This window comes from Siphateles boraxobius, unplaced genomic scaffold, assembly GCF_051911475.1.
Source record: "Siphateles boraxobius isolate OS27281-9 unplaced genomic scaffold, OSU_SipBor_1 35, whole genome shotgun sequence".
NCBI classification, from domain to species: Eukaryota; Metazoa; Chordata; class Actinopteri; order Cypriniformes; family Leuciscidae; genus Siphateles; species Siphateles boraxobius.
This window is the reverse complement of record NW_027508975.1, coordinates 2,291,983-2,317,744: the sequence shown is the minus strand read 5'-3', so window position 1 is coordinate 2,317,744 and position 25,762 is coordinate 2,291,983. Positions and strand designations below refer to the sequence as shown.

General features: G+C 40.7%; 2 protein-coding genes across 4 annotated transcripts in view; one reads left to right on the top strand and one right to left on the bottom strand.

The window, feature by feature from the left end:
* Positions 1–25,762, bottom strand: part of ppt1 (palmitoyl-protein thioesterase 1 (ceroid-lipofuscinosis, neuronal 1, infantile)) — a 356,601-nt gene that overhangs the window by 206,215 nt on the left and 124,624 nt on the right. The gene's annotated exons all lie outside the window — the stretch shown is intronic.
* ahdc1 (AT hook, DNA binding motif, containing 1) lies at positions 1,825–25,743 on the top strand. 3 transcript variants are annotated; one of them, XM_077195785.1, is made up of 6 exons: positions 1,920–2,026; positions 2,156–2,377; positions 4,412–4,497; positions 19,652–19,686; positions 19,788–24,207; positions 24,364–25,743. In XM_077195785.1, the coding sequence occupies exon 5, from the start codon at positions 19,989–19,991 to the stop codon at positions 24,177–24,179; it is 4,191 nt and encodes a 1,396-aa protein (XP_077051900.1). In that variant the 5' UTR covers positions 1,920–2,026; positions 2,156–2,377; positions 4,412–4,497; positions 19,652–19,686; positions 19,788–19,988; the 3' UTR covers positions 24,180–24,207; positions 24,364–25,743. The 3 variants fall into 3 exon arrangements, with proteins under 3 accessions (XP_077051898.1, XP_077051900.1, XP_077051901.1); XM_077195783.1 differs by having other exon boundaries at positions 1,825–2,377; XM_077195786.1 differs by lacking the exon at positions 1,920–2,026 and having other exon boundaries at positions 2,232–2,377; positions 19,788–24,224.

Here is a 25,762-nt window from a genome sequence, read left to right as displayed (position 1 = left end):
ACATTCTGTACCTGCACCGAGCTGGCACTTTGTTCTTGCTGCAGATTTGATTTTCACATTTATAAATTAAACAGCTTGTTGCATCTAATTTTGCTGCAGCAGGGTATGAGCTATTCTGCAGGCCTGGGGATGTGTGTTAGTGTGTGTGTGTGTGTGTGTGTGTGTGTGTGTGTGTGTGTGTGTGTGTGTGTGTGTGTGTGTGTGTGTGTGTGTGTGTGTGAGTGTGTGTGTGTGTGTGTGTGTGTGTGTGTGTGTGTGTGTGTGTGTGTGTGTGTGTGTGTGTGTGTGTGTGTGTGTGTGTGTGTGTGTTGAACAATTTAGCACGTTTTGGCATTTGTCCATGTTTATAAAATTCAGACGTAACAAGAAAAGGAAATTAGGTGGAGGCGCTTCAGATAATTCAGAATAATGTTGGTTGACTTTCTTTTGGGCAGAATTTGTTATTGCAATCTGTTTTAGATTTCAGGCTGTGTTTTTTTCTATCTATTAAGTAAACTCTTTAATTTTCTCCTTTTTTGTGAGAAAGTTTATTTACCCATTTTATGAAGAGGTACAAAAAATTGCTTTTTTTAATAAAAAAAAACCTAATATAAAGCACATTTTCCCTGTATCGAAATATTGTGTATGAGCCAGTAATGCTATAATCAGAACAACAAAGAAGTGCTCTGTAGGACCAGCACAACTGCATCAATGCAATCAAATAAAACAGTTACACAGTGCGATGTTACAGCAGCCTGCATACAATTGTTAAATATTATAGCTATAGATTTCTCTTAAATTGTGAAGGGAATGTTGAAAGAGCTTGGAGACATGGAAGAAAATTTGAGGAAAATTCAATTACTGGAGGGCAGAGCGGAGAAACTATTGGACTGTGATCTTTGACAGTCTCTAATAGATTCAGCCAATATATTATTCACAGTCCACAGTTCATATCAAAGACCTTATTTATTGTGTTCAGTCATTATAGAACATCATTCAGTTTTTAAGAGATAGTTCACCACAAAATGAATCACCTCGAGTTGTTCCAAACCTGTAATTTTTCTTTCTTCCCTGGAACACAAAAGAAGTCGTTGGGTATAATGTTCGTGATGGACAGCCTCAGTCATTGTTCACTTTCATTGTACCTGAATGAGTCTGTCATTTTGACTTCTCCGTCGGTGTTCCACGGAAGAAAGAAAGCCATACAGGTTTGAAACAACATGAGGCTGAAGTGATTCATTTTTGGGTGAACTATATTCTTTTAAGACTTCCTTAGTTTTTAAATCTATTTTTAATCATAGGCTACATGTTCACAGTTCCCATGCCTTCATACTAAAAATTATAAGCTTCCAGAGTGAGTGAATAAATTCATTTGCAATTTCTTAAAGGGATAGTTCACCCAAAAAATAAAATTGTCACCATTTACAAACATGAACATTAACAAATGTCTTTTTTAGCCCATCCATAAAATTGGTTAACAATTTTCTTTGAATCAAAATATCTTCGTTTGTGTTCATAGTTATACAGGTTTTTGGTACGACATGAATGATGGTACGATGTCTCCTATTAAGCATTCAAAGCAGTTTGCACAATGCAAACTCTCACTGTTAAGTTAATGTCATCTCTCGTTTGGGGGAAAGATATTCTGTGCACTCTAGATTAAATGTGCATATGGATCTCAAAAGTGCATTTGTGTCACGTAGGCAGATCTAAATGCATTTCTTCAGAGCCCCGTTACACTGTCTGAGTGTTATTTGATGCAACACAGACAGAGAGAGAGAGAGAGAGAGAGAGAGAGAGAGAGAGAGAATGAATGAAGTCACGACGAGCAGAACTTCAGTACCCAGAGTCCTCCAGAGAAGGAGAAAAAAACCTAGACACAAGAATCTACGGAGGCCCGGATGCCCCCATCGACAAGGCACGTCTACAGATCTCTCTGACTAGATTCCTCGGAGTTGGTTTGCAGAGGGCGAGAAACGGCGCAGAACGGCTCATTCCAACGTCTCGCGCTCGCTGCACTCCCGGCGCGCTCCTGTGAAAAACTGCGGTACTCTCTTACTACAATTTTAGTTTTAGTTTTTTATATCCGACGTGGTGACAAAAACACGCGATTTTTTTCTTGTTCTCCTCGTTTTTTTCTGTTTTCTTTTTCTTTCTTTTTTTTTTTTTTAACCAGATGCTGAACTGCCTGTTTGGCGTCGCAAGACAGAAGAGGACCGGGATGACTAAAACCCCCGTCATTCATGCATAGTGGTTTTTTTTCACCCCCATACAGACAGCCTTTGCTTTTAGGATGTTGCATGTCACGGAACGGTGTGTGCTCGAGTCGCGAGGAGCCTGAGGAGCGCGTGAGGAGCTCGAGCATCACAGCTGCAGCAGCGGAGCTCGTCGCCTCCCGGTGAGTGCGCGCGTCTGGCTTCACACACAACATTTGCATAGTCTTCCCCTGCGCCGCGGCGCATTTCACGAGGGTTTGTGTTTTCTATTGAAGGAATTTTTATTAACCTCATCGCTGCCATTCATTGAGCTCGCGATAGGTCACTCGCATTCAGCGCGCGCGCACACACACACACACACACACTCCATATGTACATAGATTACACTCACCTACGTTTCAGTCTACATCAGACATATTATTAGCTGCAGGTTGCTAATATTAAATATTTCTGGCACGTACATTTTTTGTGTGATAAAATGCGTGGACAACATAAGAGATTCGTTGGTGTATATAAAAGAAAATTGACCGTTTGATTACGTCTATTGGGGAACGTGTCGCTATAAATGCTGTGCCCATTGACTGAGGAATACTGATCACAAGTGTCTGTTGACTGACGGCATGAATGCGCTGGGTGATTATTATGGGCAGACGACAGCCGCGCGCGCCGCCAATGACTGCACTTTTGATTAGTCTGGCTAATTATTCAGCCTCCAGTGTCTCTCAATGTTTCATTTGGAAGTGCTTTATTGGCATGATTGTTTTACATATACAGTAGGCTATTAAAGATGCCAAAGCATCAGTGACAGAAAAAAATGTCAGTCATGTTAATTGATTTCAATATAGCTACAATATAAACTAAAAAATGTTATGTAGCATTGGCATTTATACATGCCAGTTAAGAAGTTTTTTTTATTTATTAAACTAATCTCCTGTCCAGTGTGGGCAATGCAGTGGCGCGTTGGCGCAAGTCTTTGGGCTCGCGCTGTGCGCGCGACGGTGACGCGAAGATGTTTATGTTGTGACAGGCGCGATTATTCACGGCGCACGCCAGGAACGCGCGTGTTGCTCTGTCCAGAACACGCACATGGTGGCATTACTGAAACGCGGATATTTCTAATGACAATAGAATGGATTTATGCATATTGTTTCTATATGTGCATGTTTTTTTTATATTGGTCAAATTGCCTGTAAGAGTTTGCACATCTGTGAGTATTGGGTTGAATAGGGAGTGGGGACTGTCTGTGCATGTGTCCACCTGTCAGAAAGACTTATAGAGCTGGTCTCCATGGCAACCTTTATTCTGTAAAGGAAGCTTGGTTTCCCACAACAGCTGGAAACCTCTGATTGGCAGAGCTGAGAGACATTGCTGACCTTGGCCACAGCTAGTGTATCTCACACTGCACACACTTAGCAGGAAAACACGGCTTCACTCTCTTCCATCCACTTTCTCATTCCCTGCTGGCTGCTTTTTTGGAGAGATTTTCACCTCTGACCCTGGTTCCCCAGCCTAGGGAGGAAGGGGGAGGCATTGTGTTTCAGGCTGCTAAGTTTATCCGCATCTGTGTGTGTGTGGGAGAGAGAGACACACACGAAGACACAGAGAACTTGCGAGCAAGGATGGAGGAGGTGAGAGCGAGTAACTAGGGTTCTGTATACCTGACTGGTTTCTGTGTCTCTCAGTAATGAGCCTACTCTAACAAGAGACAGAACCAGCTCAATTATTAAAGAGTGAGAATGAAAGAAAGAAAGAATGGGAGGGGAGATAAACAAGGGAGAGTGGTGCTGAGAAACACATATACATCACATAAACAACAGCTCATGCATGCTGTGAGAAACACAGATCACAAACACAACCTTCCTCGGGAGATGATCCTTGCGTTTGCTAGTTTTGAAACTCACCCATTTCACGTTAAGCACTTAAATAGGGGTTTGAATGAATGAAATACTGTATCACTAACTGGATTATTGTGAGATGTTACCACAAGCCATCTACAAAGAAAAAAGAAACAACTTGTGCAGTTTTTTATTCATGCCATATACTTCATTTAGATCAACTGATACTGTATGTTGCATATGCATTTGTATGCGTTCTGCCCTGACATATGTCACTCTCTCTCTCTCTCTCTCTCTCTCTCTCTCTCTCTCTCTCTCTCTCTCTCTCTCTCTCTCTCTCCATTTCTCCCTCTCTCGACTCTCCCTTTCTCTCTCTCTCAGGTAACAAACTGCCTGGCTAAAGATTGCCATGGAAACATGCAGTTTGAGAGTGAGATGAGAAATGATTGAGAGAATCAATGTGTAAGGTAAGTGTGGGTTTTCTTTCCATACATCATTTAGGTCACACAGAACAGCCTGTTCAAATATGCTCATTGTTTTCAATTATGTAGTTGAGGTACTTTCTGTTTCTATAACTACATGAAAGAAGTCTCTGATTCACCACACCTTTCTGTGCACGTTAATGTGCTTTTATTGGGAAAAGTGAATGAAGCATGTTCGAGACCTGTGCCAATCATTTTCTTTACGTAAACTTTCTTCTTTGTGCTCTTTTTGGCATGAATATAAGCCACGATTTTCTTATTCCAAATGTTAAATCACATTCAGTTTCACAATTGCGGATTTTTATTCTATTCAGTTAGTGAAATAAAAAAAATAAAAAACGAAATAATGATAAAAGCAGTCATTTTTTAACAATATCCTCTACTATCTGAAATATGGTGATAAGTCTTGCGTCATGGAAGCAAAATCTTTCAGTTGTCATTCAAGCTAAGATTTTAGGAGGATAGAGCATGATCAAACTGGAATATAAAATATGTGTTCAGATTTTAAATTATTTTAAATAGTGACAAATCGATTAATTGCGATTAATTGTATCTAACATAAAAGTTTGTGTATATACAGTATATATATGTATATATTAATTTATAAACTTTTATGTTAGGTTGGACAGCAGTGATTTTAAATTAGTATTCATAAAGTGTATAAACTTTAACATGAGCATGAGGGAACAGGGTCTTACAAATTTATAGGCTTAGTATATCACTGTATTTAGGATACTTTTTTAAATTCAATCATTTTTGGTGGCTGTGGTTTAATGATGCTTTAAATAGAAATTTATATTTTGAAAAAAAATTAGGAAATGTGTGATTTGTTCTATGTAATTCAGTCAAGACACATTTATTGTCACTAATGGGTTAAAAGTATATCACCCATATTATTAGATAGGACAAGTTGCAGGTGCCGCAGTTTTACTATTAAATTATGATAAATCCTATTATTATCCTATAAATAATATAAATTCAGCTCAATGGTTCAAAGAACAAAGCAGCCTCAAAGTTATGAGTGTGCAGTGGGCTGAATCTTGAGGAGGACAGGACATTCTTGAGAATCAAATTAATCAGTTCAAGCCTCGGATCATGCAGAAAACTGACTCTGAGTTCCGCAGATCCTCAATCCTGTCGACTCACTCAGTTCCCCATTTACTTTGCAGCACTGTATCTTTCTCGTCATTATAAGGCATGTGCTCTTTTAATGAAATCATATTCTAATTTAATTTACTTCAGTGACCTCAGGTTTCGCACACACGACTGTGACTGTTGTTGTGTCAGTAAAACTCAGAACACCTGTTTGCCCACCAGGATACACCTGTACCGCTACACACTCAATTTGCTGACCGTAATTACATTATGCACACTGAAAATAAATAGAATAGATTGATTGACAGACGGATGGATGGATGGACAGACAGATTATAGATAGATAGATAGATAGATTGATAGATAGATAGATAGATAGATAGATAGATAGATAGATAGATGGATAGATGGACGGATGGATGGACAGACAGATTATGGATGGATGGATAGATAGAAAGAGATAGATAGATAGATAGATAGATGGACGAATGGATGGACAGACAGATTATAGATAGATAGATAGATAGACAGATGGATGGATGGACGACAGATTATAGATAGATACATAGATAGATAGATAGATAGATAGACGGATGGATGGATGGATGGACAGACAGATTATAAATATATAGATAGATAGATAGATAGATAGATAGATAGATAGATAGATAGATAGATAGACGGATGGATGGATGGATGGACAGACAGATTATAAATAGATAGATAGATAGATAGATAGATAGATAGATAGATAGATAGATAGATAGATAGATAGATAGATAGATAGATAGACGGATGAATGGATGGACAGACAGATTATAGATAGATATATAGATAGATAGACGGATGGATGGATGGATGACAGATTATAGATAGATAGATAGATAGATAGATAGATAGATGGATAGATAGACAGATGGATGGACAGACAGATTATAGATGGATGGATAGATAGATAGATAGATAGATAGATAGATAGATAGATAGATAGATAGATAGATAGATAGATAGATAGATAGATGGCTGAGAGTAACTAAACTAATTTGCAGTAGACGTTTTGAAATTAATAAAATTGTATGACAATGTGTTATAGAAATATGAAAAAACTTATCATTAAAACAGGATATGAATGTGGTCCTGGGTGATTGATCAGATGTCTATCTCTCAATCTCTCCTTTCACATTCTGTCTAATCTTTCTTTTTCCTATCTCTCCATCTCCTGTCTTTTCCTCACCTTCAGACTCTGTTGCAGAGTCTCTCTCTCTCTCTCTCTCTCTCTTTCTCTCTCTCTCTCTCTCTTTCACCCTCCCCCTGTTTCTCCCTTTCCTGTTCTCTCTCTCTCTCCCTCTCTCTCTCTCTCTCTCTCTCTCTCTCTCTCTCTCTCTCTCTCTCTCTCTCTCTCTCTCTCTCTCTCTGTCTGCTGGAAGTTAATGAGCCCAGCTCCCCCTGGGGAACACACACTTCCTCTGCCAGAGACAGAGGAAAGAGCGAGAGAGATTACACAGTGCAGAGAGAGTGAGCGAGAGAGAGAGAGAGAGAGAGAGAGACATAGCAGAAAGTGAGAGATGGTGGGGAAGAGGAGGGGGTACTATGGGGAGATAAGGGAGGAAGGAGAAAGAGCGAGCAAGAGAGAGGGAGAAAGAGATAAAGAAACAGAAGAAAGTGAGAGAGTGGGGGGAAGAGCAGAGGTACTGAAGGCCGATAAGGGAGGAGAGAGAGAGAGACAGAGAGAGAGAGAGACAGAAAGAGAGAGTAGGAGGGAGTGGAATTTTCTGGATATGATGATAGAGGGAGTGTACAGCAGGCAGAAAGATGGATGAGTGCACTACACACTCCCATCCTGAATGAGAAGGAGAGATTTAGACCATGGAAACAGGGATTGAGAGCGAGCGAGAGAGAGAGAGAGAGAGAGAGAGAGAGAGAGAGAGAGAGAATGAGCTGTGCGGGCTAAAAAGAAACAGATGCTTTTGAATAAAGCCCCTGTGTGAGAGAAAGAGAGAAGTCAAGTCAAGGGAATATCTGCATATGTGCGCACTCGTGTGCGAGACGCAGACGGACAGAACGAAAGAGCGCGGATGTGTGTTTTTGAAGCAGGTCTTAACATGCTGTCAGTGTCTAGAGTTGGAATGTGCACAAGGCGGCCATTGTTGTTTAAACAGCCATCCAGCAGCCCTTCTCCTTGGCAACGGGCTCTGCAGTCTCCCACGGCAACAGTGGAACAGGGGTTCTGGAGGGGGGGGGAGTCAGGAAGTCAGGGCCACAGTGGAGAGGCCCCTCTACAAAACACTGGCCTCAAGGTCCAACTCAATATGTGCAAGTGTGTGTGTGGCGTACGCCCATATGTCTGTATGTGTAAGGTGTGTGTGTGTGTGTGTGTGTCGGAGTGCGAGAGAGGGAGCATTAGACACAATCCAGAGATGGATAGGAGGAGGCGGGTTAGAGAGGTGCGGGTTCGTGCGCTGAGAGACACACCGGCTGTAAGTATGAGCTGATTGGTTGATGAGCTGTTTACTGAATATCTGACGGAAAGGGGAGATTAGGACATGGATAAACACAACGTGAGAAGCAGATAAATATGTGTTGGATTATGAGAGGGAGGGAGGTGTGGACGGAGACAGGTGTGTGTTATGGATGAGCATTAGAAGAGGTCAGGGTTTTGCCCTGCTGGTAGATGTTGTAACTACTGACACATTTTTAATTAAATAATACAATTATTTTTTACCATGTCATAACAATGATATTGAGTAGGCCTAGTTTATGAGTATATGAGTAGAGATGCACGATTCTGGATAAATTGAGAATTTTTTTTTCCCCCAAACAGAGATCAGAATTCTGAATAGACAACTAAACAAAATAATAACATGTTATTTACTAGAGGTTCCGACAAATTCTTAATTGCTGTTTAAAAATCTTTAATTAATCAGAATTTTTAATTAAATTTTTTTTTTAATCGGTTTGAATCATTGACACATTTATGAGTGAGTCATTGAATCATTCATTAAAATTGCATGAATGATTCAATGCCTCACTCATAAATACTTCACTTGTTTCGTTAATTGGATGAATCGGCAGTTTTAAATGAATCATTTTGAATGAATGATTCAATGACAGATGCATAGTCACTTGTCGCCACCTACTGGTGTAAGGATACAATCGTTATTTGAAGCTCCATGTTACTTTCTATTTTGATTGCTACTGTAGACATCAGTGTTTGTATCCAAACTATAAACTCTTATCTGTTACTTCTGTGACAATATGAATATTTGTTACAGAAATAATGTTACTGTGTGGTTACAAAGAGTGTGAAGCTGTTTCATATCTATACATAACAACTGCTCTCTCTGTGTCAGAACACAGATCTGAAAGTTTGCTGTGATCGTACTCGTCAAAGTTTTAATAGACAAAGCGGAATTGTTGTCATTAAGGAATGAAGTTGTGTTTGAATCGAGATCGCGATCTTTTAACAATTAATCGTGCAGCTCTAGTACAAAGAGCGTTCGTAGGCTCGTATTACGTCATTACATTCTGCATTATTCATGAGGGGGAACACCCTCCAATCGCTGTTTTGACTGATACGTGATACTGTAAAACAGCAGAAAATCCTTATATATACGGGAAGAGCAAACACCACGATAAATAAAATTTTCATCCAATATTTGGTGATAATATAACATAATAAGCGATTTACAAGCAATTTTTGAAAGGCTGGTCATTTTCGACAGGGAACCCCAAAGGTGTTAAAGGGTTTTTAACACAGTATAAAGGTCCTTGCACTCTGAGTCTGAAATTTTCGTATGCGTTTTTTCGTATTCGTGATTCGGTGGCTCTGAATTGTCAAAACACCATTCAAACACCATTCAAACTGCTTGCTACGGATGCGAAAACCGCGGAAAATCGAACCGGATCCGAATTTTTTTTATGACGGGTGAAAGTTTCGGATGCGTGATTGACATAACGTGAGGTCGTATTTATTTTTTAACGTGCGAAAATTTCGGACGCGAATTTCGGACTCTCGGGCCTTAAGGGTTAAGCTTTTTCTGGACATATTTCATCTACTCCAGTGAATCTCAGACATAAATAAGCTTATTTAAGCGCACATACTCCATTGTGTCTCCAAATGTAATGTATATGTAAATAATGAGGCTGTTAAAGTAGTGCGTGTGATCATGGCACGATGGATTGTTCAAACAAACAAAAGATGATGACTAAAACCGTATATTCAAAGAAGAATAGACAGAAAAGTAACTGCTTTTATTCTCCTTTCTTTAATGTGTTTCAAACAGATAGGTGACATTTATAGTAGTGGAAATTATGATGGGCTTAGAAGATCCTTTATTTGTCATCAGTTTTCATAAGAACATAATTATCTCCGAAACATTAAAATGCTCCGCTGTTGATATTTGTTAGTACTGTATCAAAACTTCTTTGATTTGTTCATAATATTCCCTAATGATAAAGATGTTTGGGAGTGTCCTGAACTCTTTTCTCTGTCTTCATGCTCACATTTTAATATCCATTCTTCTGCATCCAACATATTTTTAAACACAGAAGTAAGCCATTTACTGTAAATGTGCAATACTTCAAATTCATTAGCTGCGAACAATCAGAAGAAAAACAAAGTGCAGTAAACGGTTAGACTGTGTGTGCTACACACCTGTGATTATGATTCAAAATAAAGTAAGTGAGTGTGTTGTAGGTCTGTTTTCTCTTCCCACTCTCTTCCCTCTTACCTTTCCACAGCTTTCATAGCATTATCCATACCTGAAGTATGAAGGACCAGTGCTAAATTAACTGGGTTTTAGCTGTACATGCCATACAGGAATACCCATAACTGAAAACTCTTCTTATTTACCTGTTTACACCTGGTATTAAGATGCGTTTTGGTCGATCGGCCAAAATACAGGTGTAAACGGTGTCTAAAACGTTTTGAGCTTGTCCACTTTCGATCACTTCCAGATGTAGTCGTAAATGCATTCGACCGGATTGCTTTAGTAGTGTAAACGCTCATGTGATCGAATGTGTTCAAACAGACACAAAAGACCGTCTACTCTCCGTCTACTGACCTAACATTAAATATTATGGGAAGCGCGACTTTTTCGGCTGGAGACCCAAGTTTGGTTTGAAGATGAAAAACGTACCTAGCACAATATTCTCTCACCATTCCTGATCTCTAACACACACTCACAGTGTTCGGCTGGTCTTACGGCTGTCAGAGCAAAAAAATAAAGCAGTTGCTCTCCGTATGTTTTTACGTCGTCCCCGGGTCTGTTCATGTGAAAATTGTGTGAGCTTGTCTCATCCATTGGATCAAAAGAACTGAAAAAACACATACATTTACTCGCCCATACGCTTATTTCACGCAGCCGTTATTTTGAAATCGAAAGCGAGGCTCCGGTGGGAAGAAAACCGGAAGTGTCGCCTTTAATAATAGGAAAGTCGCGAATGCGATGGCGTATTGTTGTGTTTAATGTAGAAATTAGTTATTCTAAAAATGTACATACATTTCTTTCATACTTTAGACTATATACAGTGAAAATCATTTATAAATGTTTTTTTTCAGAAAGTACAAAAATAAGCAGGAACGAACTATATCTACATATCCTATATTGGATATTAACATCCAATAGTGTAAATCGTAGCAGCAGCTTCAGGTTGGTAGTCCAAGGCATTGTTGTTTGTCTTTACTTCCGGGGTTCTTCCCACCGGAGCCTCGCTTTCGATTTCAAAATAACGGCTGCGTGAAATAAGCGTATAGACCCTAACCTCGAAGAAATCAGGACAGAAGTGGTTGAAAGTGGACGAAAGAAAACGGGAATGTGTCTTTCTCGTCTTCTTGTGATCCGATCCACCAAAACGCATCTTAATAACAGGTGTAAACAGGGCCTAAATGACCTAAATACACATGTGTACCAAACTCACTCCTGCCTCTCACTTATAACTGCTGTTCCAGCTGGTGTTGTGGTCATGTGACCAAGCCGAGGGGTGGGAGGTCAGGATGGTGTAGCGAGTCTCTGCTTCTCTTCAAATAACCTACTAGATGAGCGCAAGAAAATGAGGAAAGCGAAAAGTAACAAGAAAAGATGAGTAGAAGTAAGATAGGTGTGTGTGTGCTGTGCGTGTGTGTTTTTGGCTGGGCCGAGTGTTCTCGCAGTCTCCGGTGATGAAGATTATAAGGAATTTCCTGCAGCTGGGGACAAGAGAGAGCGTTCGAGTAATAGAAAGTGAAAGAGGGAGCGAGTGAGAAAGGTGGAGAGGGGAGGAGGGAATGAGAGGTTACAGAGAGGGAAAAGCCAGAGACGAGGGAGATATTAAGAATGCAGATGAGAAGAAGAAGAACTGGGTTTGAGAGAATGAGGAATGATGGAGGCATTGAAAGCGAAGAAGGGAAACCAGAAAGAGAGCAACTCTGTTCCAAAACCTAGTGAGGAAGTCGGCATGAAACAAAAGTTCTTCCCTATTACCCTAACACTTATTAGGTGTAGTATAGTTTTAAGTTAACTATTTGTTAGTGTCTAATGAATTTTATGTCCATTTTAGTTACTTTTTTATTAGTATTTTTTAACAATATTGCGATGAGTTCAGTGAAAAATGTGGAAAACTCATCAAAATTGTTCCAAAAATGACATAAAATTCATACACTTACATTTGGTGTCGATTACAATGGTAATGATGCTGAAAATTTAGATTTGATCACAGGAATAAATTGCAGTTTAATGCAGGCAAAATTTCACAATATTGCCGTTTTTTTCTGTCATTTTGATCAAGTGCATTTTTTCATAATCATTAAAGTATCTTACTGATCCCCAACTTTTAAACTGTAGCCTATATTTATGCTTAGGAGAGAACTTCGTCATTCCTCTCAAGCCACTTGTAATAAATTAAATTGAAACGCTATTTGTATGACACATCGAGAGCTTTCTAAATCAATCACTTAATACATGGTTTTCAAATTAGAACATTGAAAGAAAGAGGGAGAAAAATATTACAAAATATATTTTTAGGCATAGTGTGAGATTACTGAAATTCAGAGATTAGTGAAATATGTCTAACACATTATTTTATCACACTTTACGATTATCATTCACAGCTATACTTTCTTTTCTATCTCTTAGTAAAACTTCAAAAATCATGTGGTTAATTGTGTGTGAAAAAAAAATATATATATATTATAAAGACTGTGTAAATAAGCCTAGCTGTCTTAATATACAGAACATAAGGGAATCATCATGTTTTGGGCTCTTTAGCACTAAAAAGTTTGTAAACCCCTGCCTAGTGAGGTTCCAGTTGGGATGCTGACTATGTAGGCAGCGAGACAGCTGACTAGGTTTTGTGTGCGATTGTAACAGAGCTATTGTGTGTGTGTGTGTGTGTGTGTGTGTGTGTGTGTGTGTGTGTGTGTGTGTGTGTGTGTGTGTGTGTGTGTGTGTGTGTGTGTGTGTGTGTGTGTGTGTGTGTGTGTGTGTGTGTGTGTGTGTGATGACAGCTGTGTTTCTGCAGAGTGTCACTGGAGTGTCTCTGTGGATCTTATGACCCACTTCTACCTCTCTCTCTCTCTAACTCTCTCTCTATCTCTCTTTCCCTTCTCTCCATTCCTTCTCTCTCTTTCTCTCCACTCTAAGCTTTCTCCTCCTGTCTTGTTCTAACTTTCTGTCTCTCTCTCTCTCTCTCTCTCTCTCTCTCTCTCTCTCTCTCTCTCTCTCTCTCTCTCTCTCTCTCTCTCTCTCTCTGTCACTCGCTCTCTCACACACTGTCGGGGCTGCTGCCTGTATCTTAGCAACAACTGCACTCTCATTTGAACTCAGTGAGTGCTTTTCCCTAACACACCCACTGACACACAGACACACACTTCTGTAAACACACACACACACACACACACACACACACATACACACACACACACACACACACACACACACACACACACACACACACACACACACATGTAGTGTTTCCATGTTTTATGGGGACTTTCCATAGACATAATGATTTTTATACTGTACAAACTGTATATTCCATTCCCTTACACTAATCCTACCCCTAAACCTACCCATCACAGAAAACTTTCTGCATTTTTACATTTTCAAAAAACATCACTTAGTATGATTTATAAGCTGTTTTCCTCATGGGGACCAAAAAATGTCCCCACACAAACAAGGATTTCAGATATTGCCATCCTTATGGGTACATTTTGTCCCCATAATGTAGGGTTTACGAGGCCACACACACACACACACACACACACACACACACACACACACACACACACACACACACACACACACACACACACACACACACACACACACACACACACACACACAAACACACACACACACACACACACACACACACACACACACACACACACACACGTCCCTTAGCACTTGTGTAAACAGACACACATCCCAGCACAAACACTTGTGCAAACATACTTACACATCTCACTCAAAAAAAAAAGTTGGATGTGAGATACAGACCAGACAATGCATGTGTGTGTCCATGAGTGCAGGGCAGGAGTCCGTCTCTTTGAAAAAAGGTTCAATTGTGTTCAGTACAGACAATCATTTTGAAAGAACCCTTTATGACAAAAAGCTTCTAAGGAGAATTGTCTTAAATTATTGCATAATACTTGTCATGTTTAATAGGTTATTTACATTTTTATTGTGATAAAGTATTTTAGCGCCTGACGGAACCTTTAAGTATTTCTAATCCCTGCATCATTCTGCTTTTTTTGTATCGGTATGCCATAATCTATTACAGTTTAGGGTGTATCTTTGCTTATTTATATGATTTACATGTCGCTTGTGAGTTATTTCCGCTTTATGTCTGATGTATTTGGCTTTCTGGTCGTCATTTATGCTGTGATTGGTTTCATGACAATTTCATGAGATCTTAAACAAATAGCATTCTGAGCATTCAAATCTTGTTGCAGGATGAGTCAACAGATAATCTTATTTTGTGCAGTGGGATTTGTTTACAGCATGGCTGGTTTTTGGACAGGTGGGCATCAATGTAGAAGTTCATGTCTGTCATTGGACAGTGAATCTGAAGGCAGCTCTGTGATTGGCTAAACGTTAGCAGCTGTTTGGTTCCCCTGGGGAGCATTGCAGCAGTTAAAAGGATTGGAGAAAGAGACAAAAACGTGTGTGGAGAATCGAAAGCGCAGTAGTGGAGGGAGGCAAAGAGAGCGGCTGCAGTAAGAGAAGTTAAACGCATTCTAATTCAAATACCAAAAAAAGGTGAAACGGCAGAGAGGGTTTAAGGCATGGATTATCCTCAAATGTTGAGAATATAATTAATAACTGGTACACAAAGCAAAAACAAATCTGAGATCAAATTGTGTGTAAACCACTCATCTTTCTGAAGTCACACTGTCCAAAAGCAACATCAGCGGATGATGTTTCACAGTTGCTTTTGTCTCCCTTAAGCTCATTGTTAACTGAGGATTTGATGATTATTAGAGTGAAAAGATTGTGATTATTATTATGTTAATTGTAATAATATTTATAGCCAATCAACAGGAAATAGGGATGCATCGATATTAAAATTCTAGAAGATAAAATGTTTGATAATGGTCACAGTCTTCATAAAACTGAATTTAGGCATGTATGAAAAAGGCATATTCATTTTGAGATTTGATAATGATTACATTGAACAGTGTTATTAAATTATTATTGTTTTAAAATATTGATTTTAATATTTTATTAAAGTATTTAAGAAATATTCAATATTGACTGATAGCGAGAAATACAAAATCTCTTATGTCTGTCAATATTCAATATGGTACTGTGTGGTTATTATTTTTGAGCAGTCTTAAATATGTGTAAACTTGAGACTTAAAGGGTAAGTTCGTCGTTTTACAAGTAAAGCCCTGTTTTAAGATCGTTTCTGATGAAATCGAATGGTTAAGATTCAAATTTGGACAAATGCTGCTGTCCCGAGAATTTTAGGTTTTTGTGTTAATTTTTTCTCTTTTATTGCATCCCATTAGAAGCAAAATATTACAAAAATGATATTGCTTCATGTTCCATTCACCGTTAACCTGTAAACTGTGCAAACATCAGAATTCCTTGTTTCAGTAATCTAACACACGCCACTAGGTTTAGAAAGAGCGAAAGCCACATTTAATTATTACACAGAGCAGACCACTGCTAACCTCCCTCTTTCTCTCTCTCTCTCTCTCTCTCTCTCTCTCTCTCTTCACACACACTCATCGCTGACTTAATCCAGCTCACTAGTCTGTCCTGGCAGGCAAATATGTGATGGTGCCAGAACTGTGAGAGAAGAGTAAGAGAAGCTCCAGACATTCAATCTCTCTCTCTTTCTCTCTATAACGCTTAGGAGAAGGAATGTGTGTGAATATCTGAGGGACTCTGTGTGAGCAATTCGGTGTGTGTGTGTGTGTGTGTGCGTGACTGTAATTAACGTACTGTTCTGCAGTTGTGCTTGTCCCTGTCTTCTGTGAGACTGATGCTTAATTAATGAGCGGTATTAATTAGAGAAAGAGGAGCGAGGGAGGAGGAGGAGACAGAAAGCAAATTTAAAGTGTGAGAGAATTAAAGAGATGCAATTTAAGGGTGAAGTAGCAGATCTAAAAGCTATATTTGTTTGTGTGCGAAACCTTGTGTGTGACCCTCGGACAACATCATTGGTTCAGGATGCAGATATAAGCCTGAGATTTAAGACAAAAATGTTAATGTGATTGATTTTCTTCACTATATGGACTAGACTTGACTCAAGTAGTTGGAATTACAACTTAAAGAGATATTTCAACAAATGAGTGAAAATCCTGTCATCGTTTTTTTACCCTCATGTCATTCCAACCCCATGAGACTTTCATTCATCTTCAAAACACAAATCAAGATATTTATTGTTTTCCTCCATTGAAAGACTTCAAAACGTTCATAAAGATCGTAAAATAAGTCCATATGAATCGAGCATTTAATCTGTGTCTTCTGAAGAGACATAATTGCTTTATATGATGAATAGATTTAATTGGGCTTTTTTTCAAAAATTAAACTGCTCGATTCATATGGATTTATTTTACAATCTCTTTCTGAACGTTTTGATCTGTGTGAATAGACTTTAAATTGAAGGACAGAAATCTCTCAGATTTCATTACAAGTATCTCCATTTGTGTTTCGAGGATGAACGAACGCCTCGTGGGATTGGGAACCGGTGAGTGTCATCATTTACTCACCTTCATGTCATTCCAGATCTGTACGAAATCTGCAAAACACAAGAAAATATTTTGAAAAATGTGTGTTTGAACATTGAAAGCCAGAAAGAAAGTCATACAGGTTTGGACTGACGTGAGGGAGAGTAAATGGTGACAGATTTTTAATTTGTAAGTGAACTTTTAGATTGTCCTGTGTTAGTTCTTGAAATTGCACCTTGCATATGCAAATGGTTTTTCCAAATAATCTTCCAACGAAATCTTGGCAAGGGAACAAATCAAAACATAAAAAGCTGGTTAATTAATTAAACTGTAGCATATTAATGTTCATAGTAATTAGTTTGTTCATTGAAGTTATTTGATCGAATCAGTTAATTCAGGAATTTTTTTGTGTAAGTGAACTCATTTGTGATTGCAGGAATGCAATACAAAATAAAATGCCTTATAAAATACTAATCCTGCTATGAGTCCACGTGTTAGTGTACAATTAGCATGTAAAACAGAAAGAAAATCAAATAACTGAGGAGGTCATATAGCCAATAGATGCCAAGTCTGACAATCTTCGAAGACATTGATATTCTTGTTTTTACTGTTCGATATGGTGTCAAAAAGATTAAGACCTATAGCTCTAGTCAACATCACAGGATGTGATTTCACAACAGAATACTTCAGATATAGAAGAATCATCTTCAACTGGCACACAGATTAAGTTGTCCTTCAAACTCAGCCCAGTGAAAGGGTACATGTTTAAAGAGGAGAGAGACATACAGAATATGCTAAAACACCCATGAACATGCCTTAACAGAACTGCTTCTGATGAGCAAATCAGAGCATTTTGGTTCAGCACATCGCTATGTTTACTGACAACAAAATGAAGCTTTCAAAGAGGAGAAGAGTCGAACACAAGAGAGTTCATTGATGTTTTGAACTGTTTTGTTTCCCTTGGCGCTGGATACTCTGAACATGTGCATGGGTTTAAAATGTCAAGCAAAGACTGGCGAGCACTTAAGAAAGAAGTGTCAGAAACTTGGTACTGAGTGAAGGTCACACACACACACACACACACACACACACACACACACACACACACACACACACACACACACACACACACACACACACACACACACACACACACACACACACACACACACACACACACACACACACACACAAAATAATTGTTCTGAAGCAACCAGAAATGTGTTCAGATCTAAATCTCCCAGAAACCCTGAAATCAGTGAGCAGGCAGTGTTAAAATCTGGGAGAATTAAAACACAAGAAGATCAGGCCAAACTGGCAATACAGTAGTGTGGGAAGCTTATCCATGGCTCTGAACACTGGATTGCTGCGATTTTGTTTGTGTCACAGAATATTAAGTGTGCAGGGAAAATGCTGTTTTGTTTTCTAGGCGGAAGAAATAATTATGTGCATCAAAAGTAGTTTCAGCAGTAATAGTAGTTAAATGAAGGATTGTGGAGACTTTTGCTAATTTTTTGCAAAAATGTGAGTTTGTGTGTCTCTGTATCAGTGTCTTCAAGAATGTGTGGCAGCTTGTTCGGCACCATGTACTGTAGCACATGTTTCTGGTTCGCTTTCTCGCTCTCTTTCGGCACTTTCCTTATCGTTGCCAGTTAGTAATAAAAACCATGTGGAACAGACTGAGAGATGGATAGAAGTGTATTGTGTGTGAGAGAGTCCAGCGCTGGACTTACTTGCATCACTACAATGTTTTTTACAAATGAAGTGCCATTCTTAAAGGAATTGTTCGTTTAAGATGAACATTTTGTCATATGTTTTCACCAAGAAAGATATTATACAGCTTTCGAAGACTTGGAATATAGCACACTATATAAGTGGATTTTTTTTTCATGCATGGCAGTATATACAGCATCTACTTTTATTATGCCAAATATCTAATTTTGTGTTTCACAGATGGGTTGGAATGACATAGGAGCAAAATATAAGACAACTTTCCTTTTTTGTTATATATATTATCGCTTGCATTTGTCTTTTTCCCCTCATTTTTCATGATGCATTTTTTTTCTTCTTCAGTCCATTCACATATTTTTTCATCCATCCATCTCTTTCCTGAACTCTCCACATCCCATGCCTTTCGTCCCTTTGCTGCCCCCTGCTGCCGTGTCCCAACTTCTTTGCATTGTTCATTGATTCTAGCCTTTTCTCAGAGGTCATATTTTGTGTGTAGCTCACTATTGTGTTTGGTATTTTTATGTGTATATAAGTTTTTGTTAGTGAGAGCTGAATAATATAGTCTTTTATTTTAGATATTGCCTTTTAAATGTAACTATATTCCATATTTGTTTACTGGTTTAGTTACAATGTAGACATTTTTGAAACCTCGTTTTCGTGGCAGACAATATATGTGGTAGCTGTCTCATGTCTTTTTAAAATAATGAAAGCCAGGCCTCATGACACATCGACAATGCAATGGCTGCTTTTGACATTTTTCAACATGTTTTTTAAGATGATGTTACTAATTGTCTCATTCCTCTTAATTCCTACATTTTTTAAATCAGACTTTGCACTAAATAAATTAGAGTGATTGTTTATTATTGCGAGAGATCACAAACAATAAACAGTGTGCTAGACTGTCTGTGAGTAACTGTTTTGTTTTTTGCACTAAAAGTTTATAAAAAATGCTTTAAATTGTCAAGCGTAAACCATGTAAAGCAGTTGCCTATCCACTGAGACATATGTCGTATTGCCATAGTGAGGCCTGAAATCTATTGCATTGGAAAGGAAAACTATGTAACCATGGTTACCGTTCCACTCATATTCAATTGCCATGGTTACAACTGTTCTCTAACTGTATTGCCATAGTGACAAGTGTCCTTTCGCCCACAGGGATAACACAAAGCATGGCCACAGCAGCAGACATGGTAAGAACAACTGCAGTTATTTCAGTAGCATGATGTACAGTAATTGTTTTCAATTCTCAAAAAGTATGACTCTTTTGTGTGTTTTATACCGTTCTCCCTAGGAAATAACTGCACTCCTGAAAACTGGCACTGTGTGAAGTCTGATGGTCCAATTCATTCTGTCCAAGTATAACATCGTGAGAGGAAAGAGATCAAACATCTTACCTGCTGAACTGGACCCAGCTTACAGTTCAACCTAACACTGAAACGTCACTGACACATATACATAAATACGGAGATCCTGATCTGCAATTTTGGGGGTAATGAGCCGTCTGTCAGGTCGCCTGCGCTCTGGAGGTGTTCGCTTGACTTGTGAGGCACTGGCTGACAAAGACTGCAGTGATGATGAGGGCCCCTCTCTATGGGAGGGGGATGAAGAGCCTGGGGGCACATCTGTAGGACCCACCGATTCCACTCCAGCCAGCTCACTACATTACAGCTTTTATTCAACCCCCTCTTTAGCTAATGGTCTGCGGAACCATGAAGAGCAACTTCAACGTAGGGCAAGAAGACATCGCCAGACAGAATATGTGGAGCAAGAAATGCACATTCAGCAAAACACACAACCACAGATGCACACACCCCAACACTCACAGTCAAGCACACACATGCAGCCGCATACACACATTCCAATGGATACACATATGTGGATGGACACAAGCACTCTAACACACAAGCGCACACCCACAGACACTGGCTCCTCACTTGTAGAGCAGGACCCCTCCCTTATTCCCGAAGACTTGTCTTTACATTCAAAGACTGAAACACAGAATGTACAAGTTCAGTCGACCCCTTTGTTACATACCACTCCTCCCCCAAAGACTCCTCAGTCACCTCCTCAGTACAACCCTTCCTCTTTACCTAAGGAGGAGACAGAACTTAATTCAACATGTAAGCCAGAAATGGATTCCCCCACTGACCCAGACCAAGTTTGTATAACAGGCCAATCCACTGTCGTGACCTCTGTGGAGGCTGAAAGGAAGTACACCCTACGGAGCTCTGGCCGACCACGTTTCCCCTGCCATCTTCGAAAATCGTCTCGATTACGTAGAGCTGCTGAGGAAAATATGTTCAAAAGGGAATTGGACCAACAGGATGAAGAAGAAGAGGAGAATAGAGACTGGAGAACGGAGGAAATGAGGCCGATAGAGGAGCGTCCCCCAGAGGTGTGTGCTGCTGCCTCATCATTTGAGGTTTTACCATCGCCAGATATATCAGCAAGTGTTACACCAAATCATAGCTTGAGAACATTAGAAGGAGAGGGTATTGTCACTCACCATGCAGTTAGAGGGAAGCGACAGGGACGTTATTCAGGTGTGAGAAGGATTGTGGTTAAAGTAGCCAGAATACCTGTTCATATGAGCCGACGACAGAAAAGCTACAAGATTTCATCCCTGGAGCCAGTGTGTGCTGCTCTCCATGGAGAAAGGGTCACAACAGGAGAGAAGCCCGAGGGGGGTGTCGGAGGTGAGCCAGGAGCAAATGTTTCCAGAGAGCCAACCGCACTTCTCCGCATGAAAAACAATGGAAAGAGTGTGATGGTAATGTTTCCACCGGGAGAGCTTCCTGTAATCTTGAAGCGACGCAGGGGACGCCCCCCAAAACAGGCATTACCAGGACAACCTGACATGCATGAGACCAGAGCAGGAGCAGCCAGTGCAGCAGAGCCCAAAAAAATTCGAAGGCGGCGAACAGTAAAGCTACCATCTCCTCAGCCCTCATATGTTAACGATACCAATGATGTTAAAGTAGAATATGCAGATGTCCTTTCCAAACTGGCCTTCTTGAACAGACAACCTCCCAGCACAGGCCGCTGCTCCCCTCCACGCTGCTGGACCCCAACAGAGCCTGAGACTTTCCACATACCACCAGAAAATCCATCCCTTTCCACTCTTTTGCACCGTCTCACAGGATTTCGCAGAAGAGGTGGCCGTGCAGGCTGTATGGGGAGTAGAGGAGGGGGAGCAGCTGGATCCTCTGATTCTTTTAAGAGGTCATTCAGTGACTTCTTTGAAACAATTGGCAAAAAGCGTAAGGTCCCCGCATCTGAACCAGGAACTCCTCGGAAAAGAGGCAAGGGTGTCGCTGGGGGAATAAGTAGGGCAGCTTTAAGTGACTCTGTACAAGGTGAGAAGGTTAAAAAACGACGGCCACGAAAGAATGGGGCTTCAAAAAATTGTGCAGGTGCCCAAGAGCATGACTGGCAAAATGAAAACAGTAGTTGGATAGGGAAAGGTGACAGAGACATTCATGAGAAAGCAAGTAGTTATCAGAGTCCTTGCTCCCCTCGTGGAAGTTTTCAAAGCAGTGAGACTAGTAAGGGTGGGATGTACCACAGCCCCGGTATGAGAGGGGTGTGCAGTGCAGAAGAGTCTCAGGGATTGTTTGCAGGATATTTTCGCTCTCTACTTGATTCTGATGACTCCTCTGACCTGCTAGACATTTCCATGTCCAGCCCTGCTGGACGCCAGGAAGGCCGTAAACTCACCCCAGGATATGAGGGTGGCAGCCCTGGTGCAGCCCATCGTTGGTCTCCTGCCTTCCCTAAAAGAAGTCCAAAAGGAGCAGCCTGTCTTGGGGAAGGGGCGCCATTACCCTCACCCCAAACTCAAGGCAGCTCGGCAACTAAACCCTCATATTCATTCAGTGTCTCACAGACTTCTCCAACTCCATCCTTCCCTAAATCCCCTGCACTCTTGCTTTCCCGTTCACCCAGCTCTCCACATCCCTCTGGAGGTTTTCCTCAATATCCACCTAGTTATAGTGCTGGGGTTCCTCAAGGAGGAAGTATTTACCCCCTCCCTCAACAGCAACAGCAACAGCAAAGGCCAAGTGACTGTAGCTTTACATATGGTACAAAAACTCCCTCTGTTCCCTCTGCACAGTGTCAGATGAGTTATTCCAACTACCAGGGTTCTGCCAAGCGCAATTATAGTGGATATCCAGGCCCACCCCATATAAACATACAGCGAGGGGACTCTGGCGCAACCTCACCAGGTGGAAGTTATATGTCAATGTCAAAGTCCAGCCCCTATTCCTTATCCTCTTCTCCACCTGAGGGTTGCAGACAATACACCTCTACAGCTCAGTGGGGATACAGGCAAGGGGGAAATAACTGGGGTAGTGATGCATATGGTACTCAACAGTTTCATGGTTACTCTGATTATGGTGTAGCTGGAACTGGATCAGAATCCAAAGACATTCTGGATATCTCAAACTACACACCCCAAAAAGCCAAACAGCGTCCCTGCTTTGACACACTCTCTGAATCCTCCTCAGACTCTTCTCACACTGGCGGAGGAGGGATGAATGTTGTGGGGGGACAATTTCGCCCAAGGGATGTTCCTATGCCTGAGGGTCAGTCTAGCCTTTCAAGCCTGGAGAAGCTAATGCTTGACTGGAATGAGAATTCGGCAGGCCCTTCTTACAACTGGAGTCAGAATGTACTATTCCAAGGGGGGGCCAAACCAGGTCGTGGGCGAAGGAAAAAGTCTGAGACACACAATGAGAAGGAAGCATGCTCTGTTCCCCCAGGTTCACCTGCCAGCCCTCCTATGCAAGGAGGACCGAAACGGAGTGCTACAGGTGGTAGACAGCCCAGGGGAGCAAGAGGCAGGGGAGGATACTCTCCTTGCCAAAGAGATCGTCCCCCACCAAAAACCAAATCTCAAAAGCCTTCAACCCCATCAGGGTCAGGGCACATGAGTTCAGGGGGTCTATACCAAGAAGCATTGGACTACTACAGTGGAGATAGTAGTAGCCTATCCCCTCTCAGCCATGCCCCGGAGTCCTGTGAATACCCCTCTCCATATTCTGTCCACACTTCTACTCCCTCCTCAGATGAGAGATTTGCTCATGTCTTTCCTCCGGACTCTGCCTCTGTGTCGCCCAGTTTATCAAATCAGTCAGATGCCCTAAAGCAGTACCCTAAACCTGGTCCTCCCTCACAGAATTATGGGCATGCTGCCAGGACTTTTAGCCCAACCCTCTCCCCAACCCCTCGGCTCTTGCCGCAGTGTGGTTCTGCCATGAGTCCGCATCGGGTCCCAAAAGAGCAGTTCTCCCAGTATGATTCCCCAAGTTACAGTGGCTCTCCCTGCTGGTATGGGCAAGGAGGAAGTGTCGCTGGCAGCCTCCAAAATTATGAGGAACAGCGACCACCAGCAGTCTCTTTGCCCTCCCACAAACGGGACATGTCATTGATGGTCTCTGGGATGAGAGTAACATCCCATTCATCTTACCCTTCCCCTTTACAAAGAGGTCCTTCCATGTCAACTTGTGTGAGTGGGACTCTGGACTCTTCCCCTCAGCATGATGAGATGGCTTACCATGGTAACTTGGACAACTATGCACCTGTTGGACACCGTTATGCACCCCAAACAGCCCGGGGAGGGGTACTCTGCCAGCTTCTTGACCAGCCGAGCGATGAAGGCTTCACCGTCACCAGCCTGTAGTTGGATTTATCATGCCATCGCTGAAGAGGTACGACATTAATACTGGTAAATAGTTAATTTGATAGCAGTATCAAATTGTTCAAGTAAATGCTTGAATGCTACCACAATCTATATTGTGATACAAGTTTATGTCATTATGTATTGAGACTAATCCTCATTTGATTTTTTTTTTCTTTCTTGACAGATGAAATGGACAGTACCCTTTTCATATTTTTAATCTTTTTTAAAGGATAAGCTTTGGAAGACACTAATTGAGTTAGACTGAAGAGTTTCAAAGCTATGGACTAAATAAAGACTTCTCCAGCAGTGACAATCAAGATCCAAATTCACACACATGGACAGAAACAGAAACACATGCACGAACACAAACATTCACATACTTGCATATACTTTTCATACGCCGACTTGCAACTGCAAATGCACGCACAAAAAAACTTGCAAACTAATATTGCTACACAGCTTGGGCTAGGGACTTATTAAACAAAGAATGGAAACTACTTGTATCATGTTGAAACCAATTTGATGAAATGCAGGGAACAACCTTGTCCCTTTCTTTTACAGTAAAACCGTGCAAATGTGATTCACACATTCTCACATTTCAGTGATGCCAGATACTCAACCAATGTGCGAGACCACACAAAAGGTTTTTGTCTACATCCTGAACTTGCTCCCTTTTTGTCTGTTTCAGTCTCAAAGCCTCCTCTGATTTTGTCACTGGGGAGATTACTTAATCCTAAAGGTCCACTTCCTTCAGCATCTATGAATGGTGACTGCACAAACTCTGCCCTCTTCTCACTCTTAAGTTCAACATTTTTAAAACAAAACGAAAACAGCAATTGTACATAAGCTACTCAAAAGGTTCAATCACTTGAGGAGCTCACTGCTATGAAAACCACCAAATCTCCTGCTGAAAGAGATATGGTAAAGCAGCAATGTCATGACAGTGTTTTGGAACTGCTGTAAGAACACATGAGGGAAATACCAGTTTTATGTGGCTTTAAATTGTTCAGCTTGGGTTTGTGCAAGTACAGTTTAAGTAATCTTTTTTATCAGTGGCCTGGTCTGGTTCCACAGGAATGTGTCCAAATTTGATCCCTTCAACCTCTGGATCTGCAGCATGGTCACTTTGTGCCCAGCATCCAGCTCTCATTTGTGTGTTTTTATCATAACAGGAGGACAGACACCCATGCACTGCCCCTGACAGATGATGTCCTCGTCAAGATGTTTTAGGGCCAGGACACTTTCTACCCTGGATATGATGGCCTGAAGCTCAGGGTGTGGACAATGCATATTCTCCTCCTCTTTTTCTTTCATCCCTTTGTTCGTATTTCTTGTGGTCCGCTGTGTCGTACAGTGATTTTTTGTGATGAAATATTGTATCTGTCTGTTCCATATACTGTATCTGAGGTGAAAATATTTAAATACACATTCTGTTCTGATCATTGTTTAATTTTGTCCTGCCTCTCCTCTGTGGTTGGGGAAATACGATGAAAATGAGGTCCATTGGTGGCCAAGCAGGAAAATAAAAATACAACGGATATTAACCTGCAGTTATTATCACCTTTACTAAGGCTTGTCAGATC

Bases quoted from the DNA above. Each gene is read 5' to 3' on its own strand.
- ahdc1 (XM_077195783.1), top strand. From the start codon at position 19,989: ATGAGCCGTCTGTCAGGTCGCCTGCGCTCTGGAGGTGTTCGCTTGACT.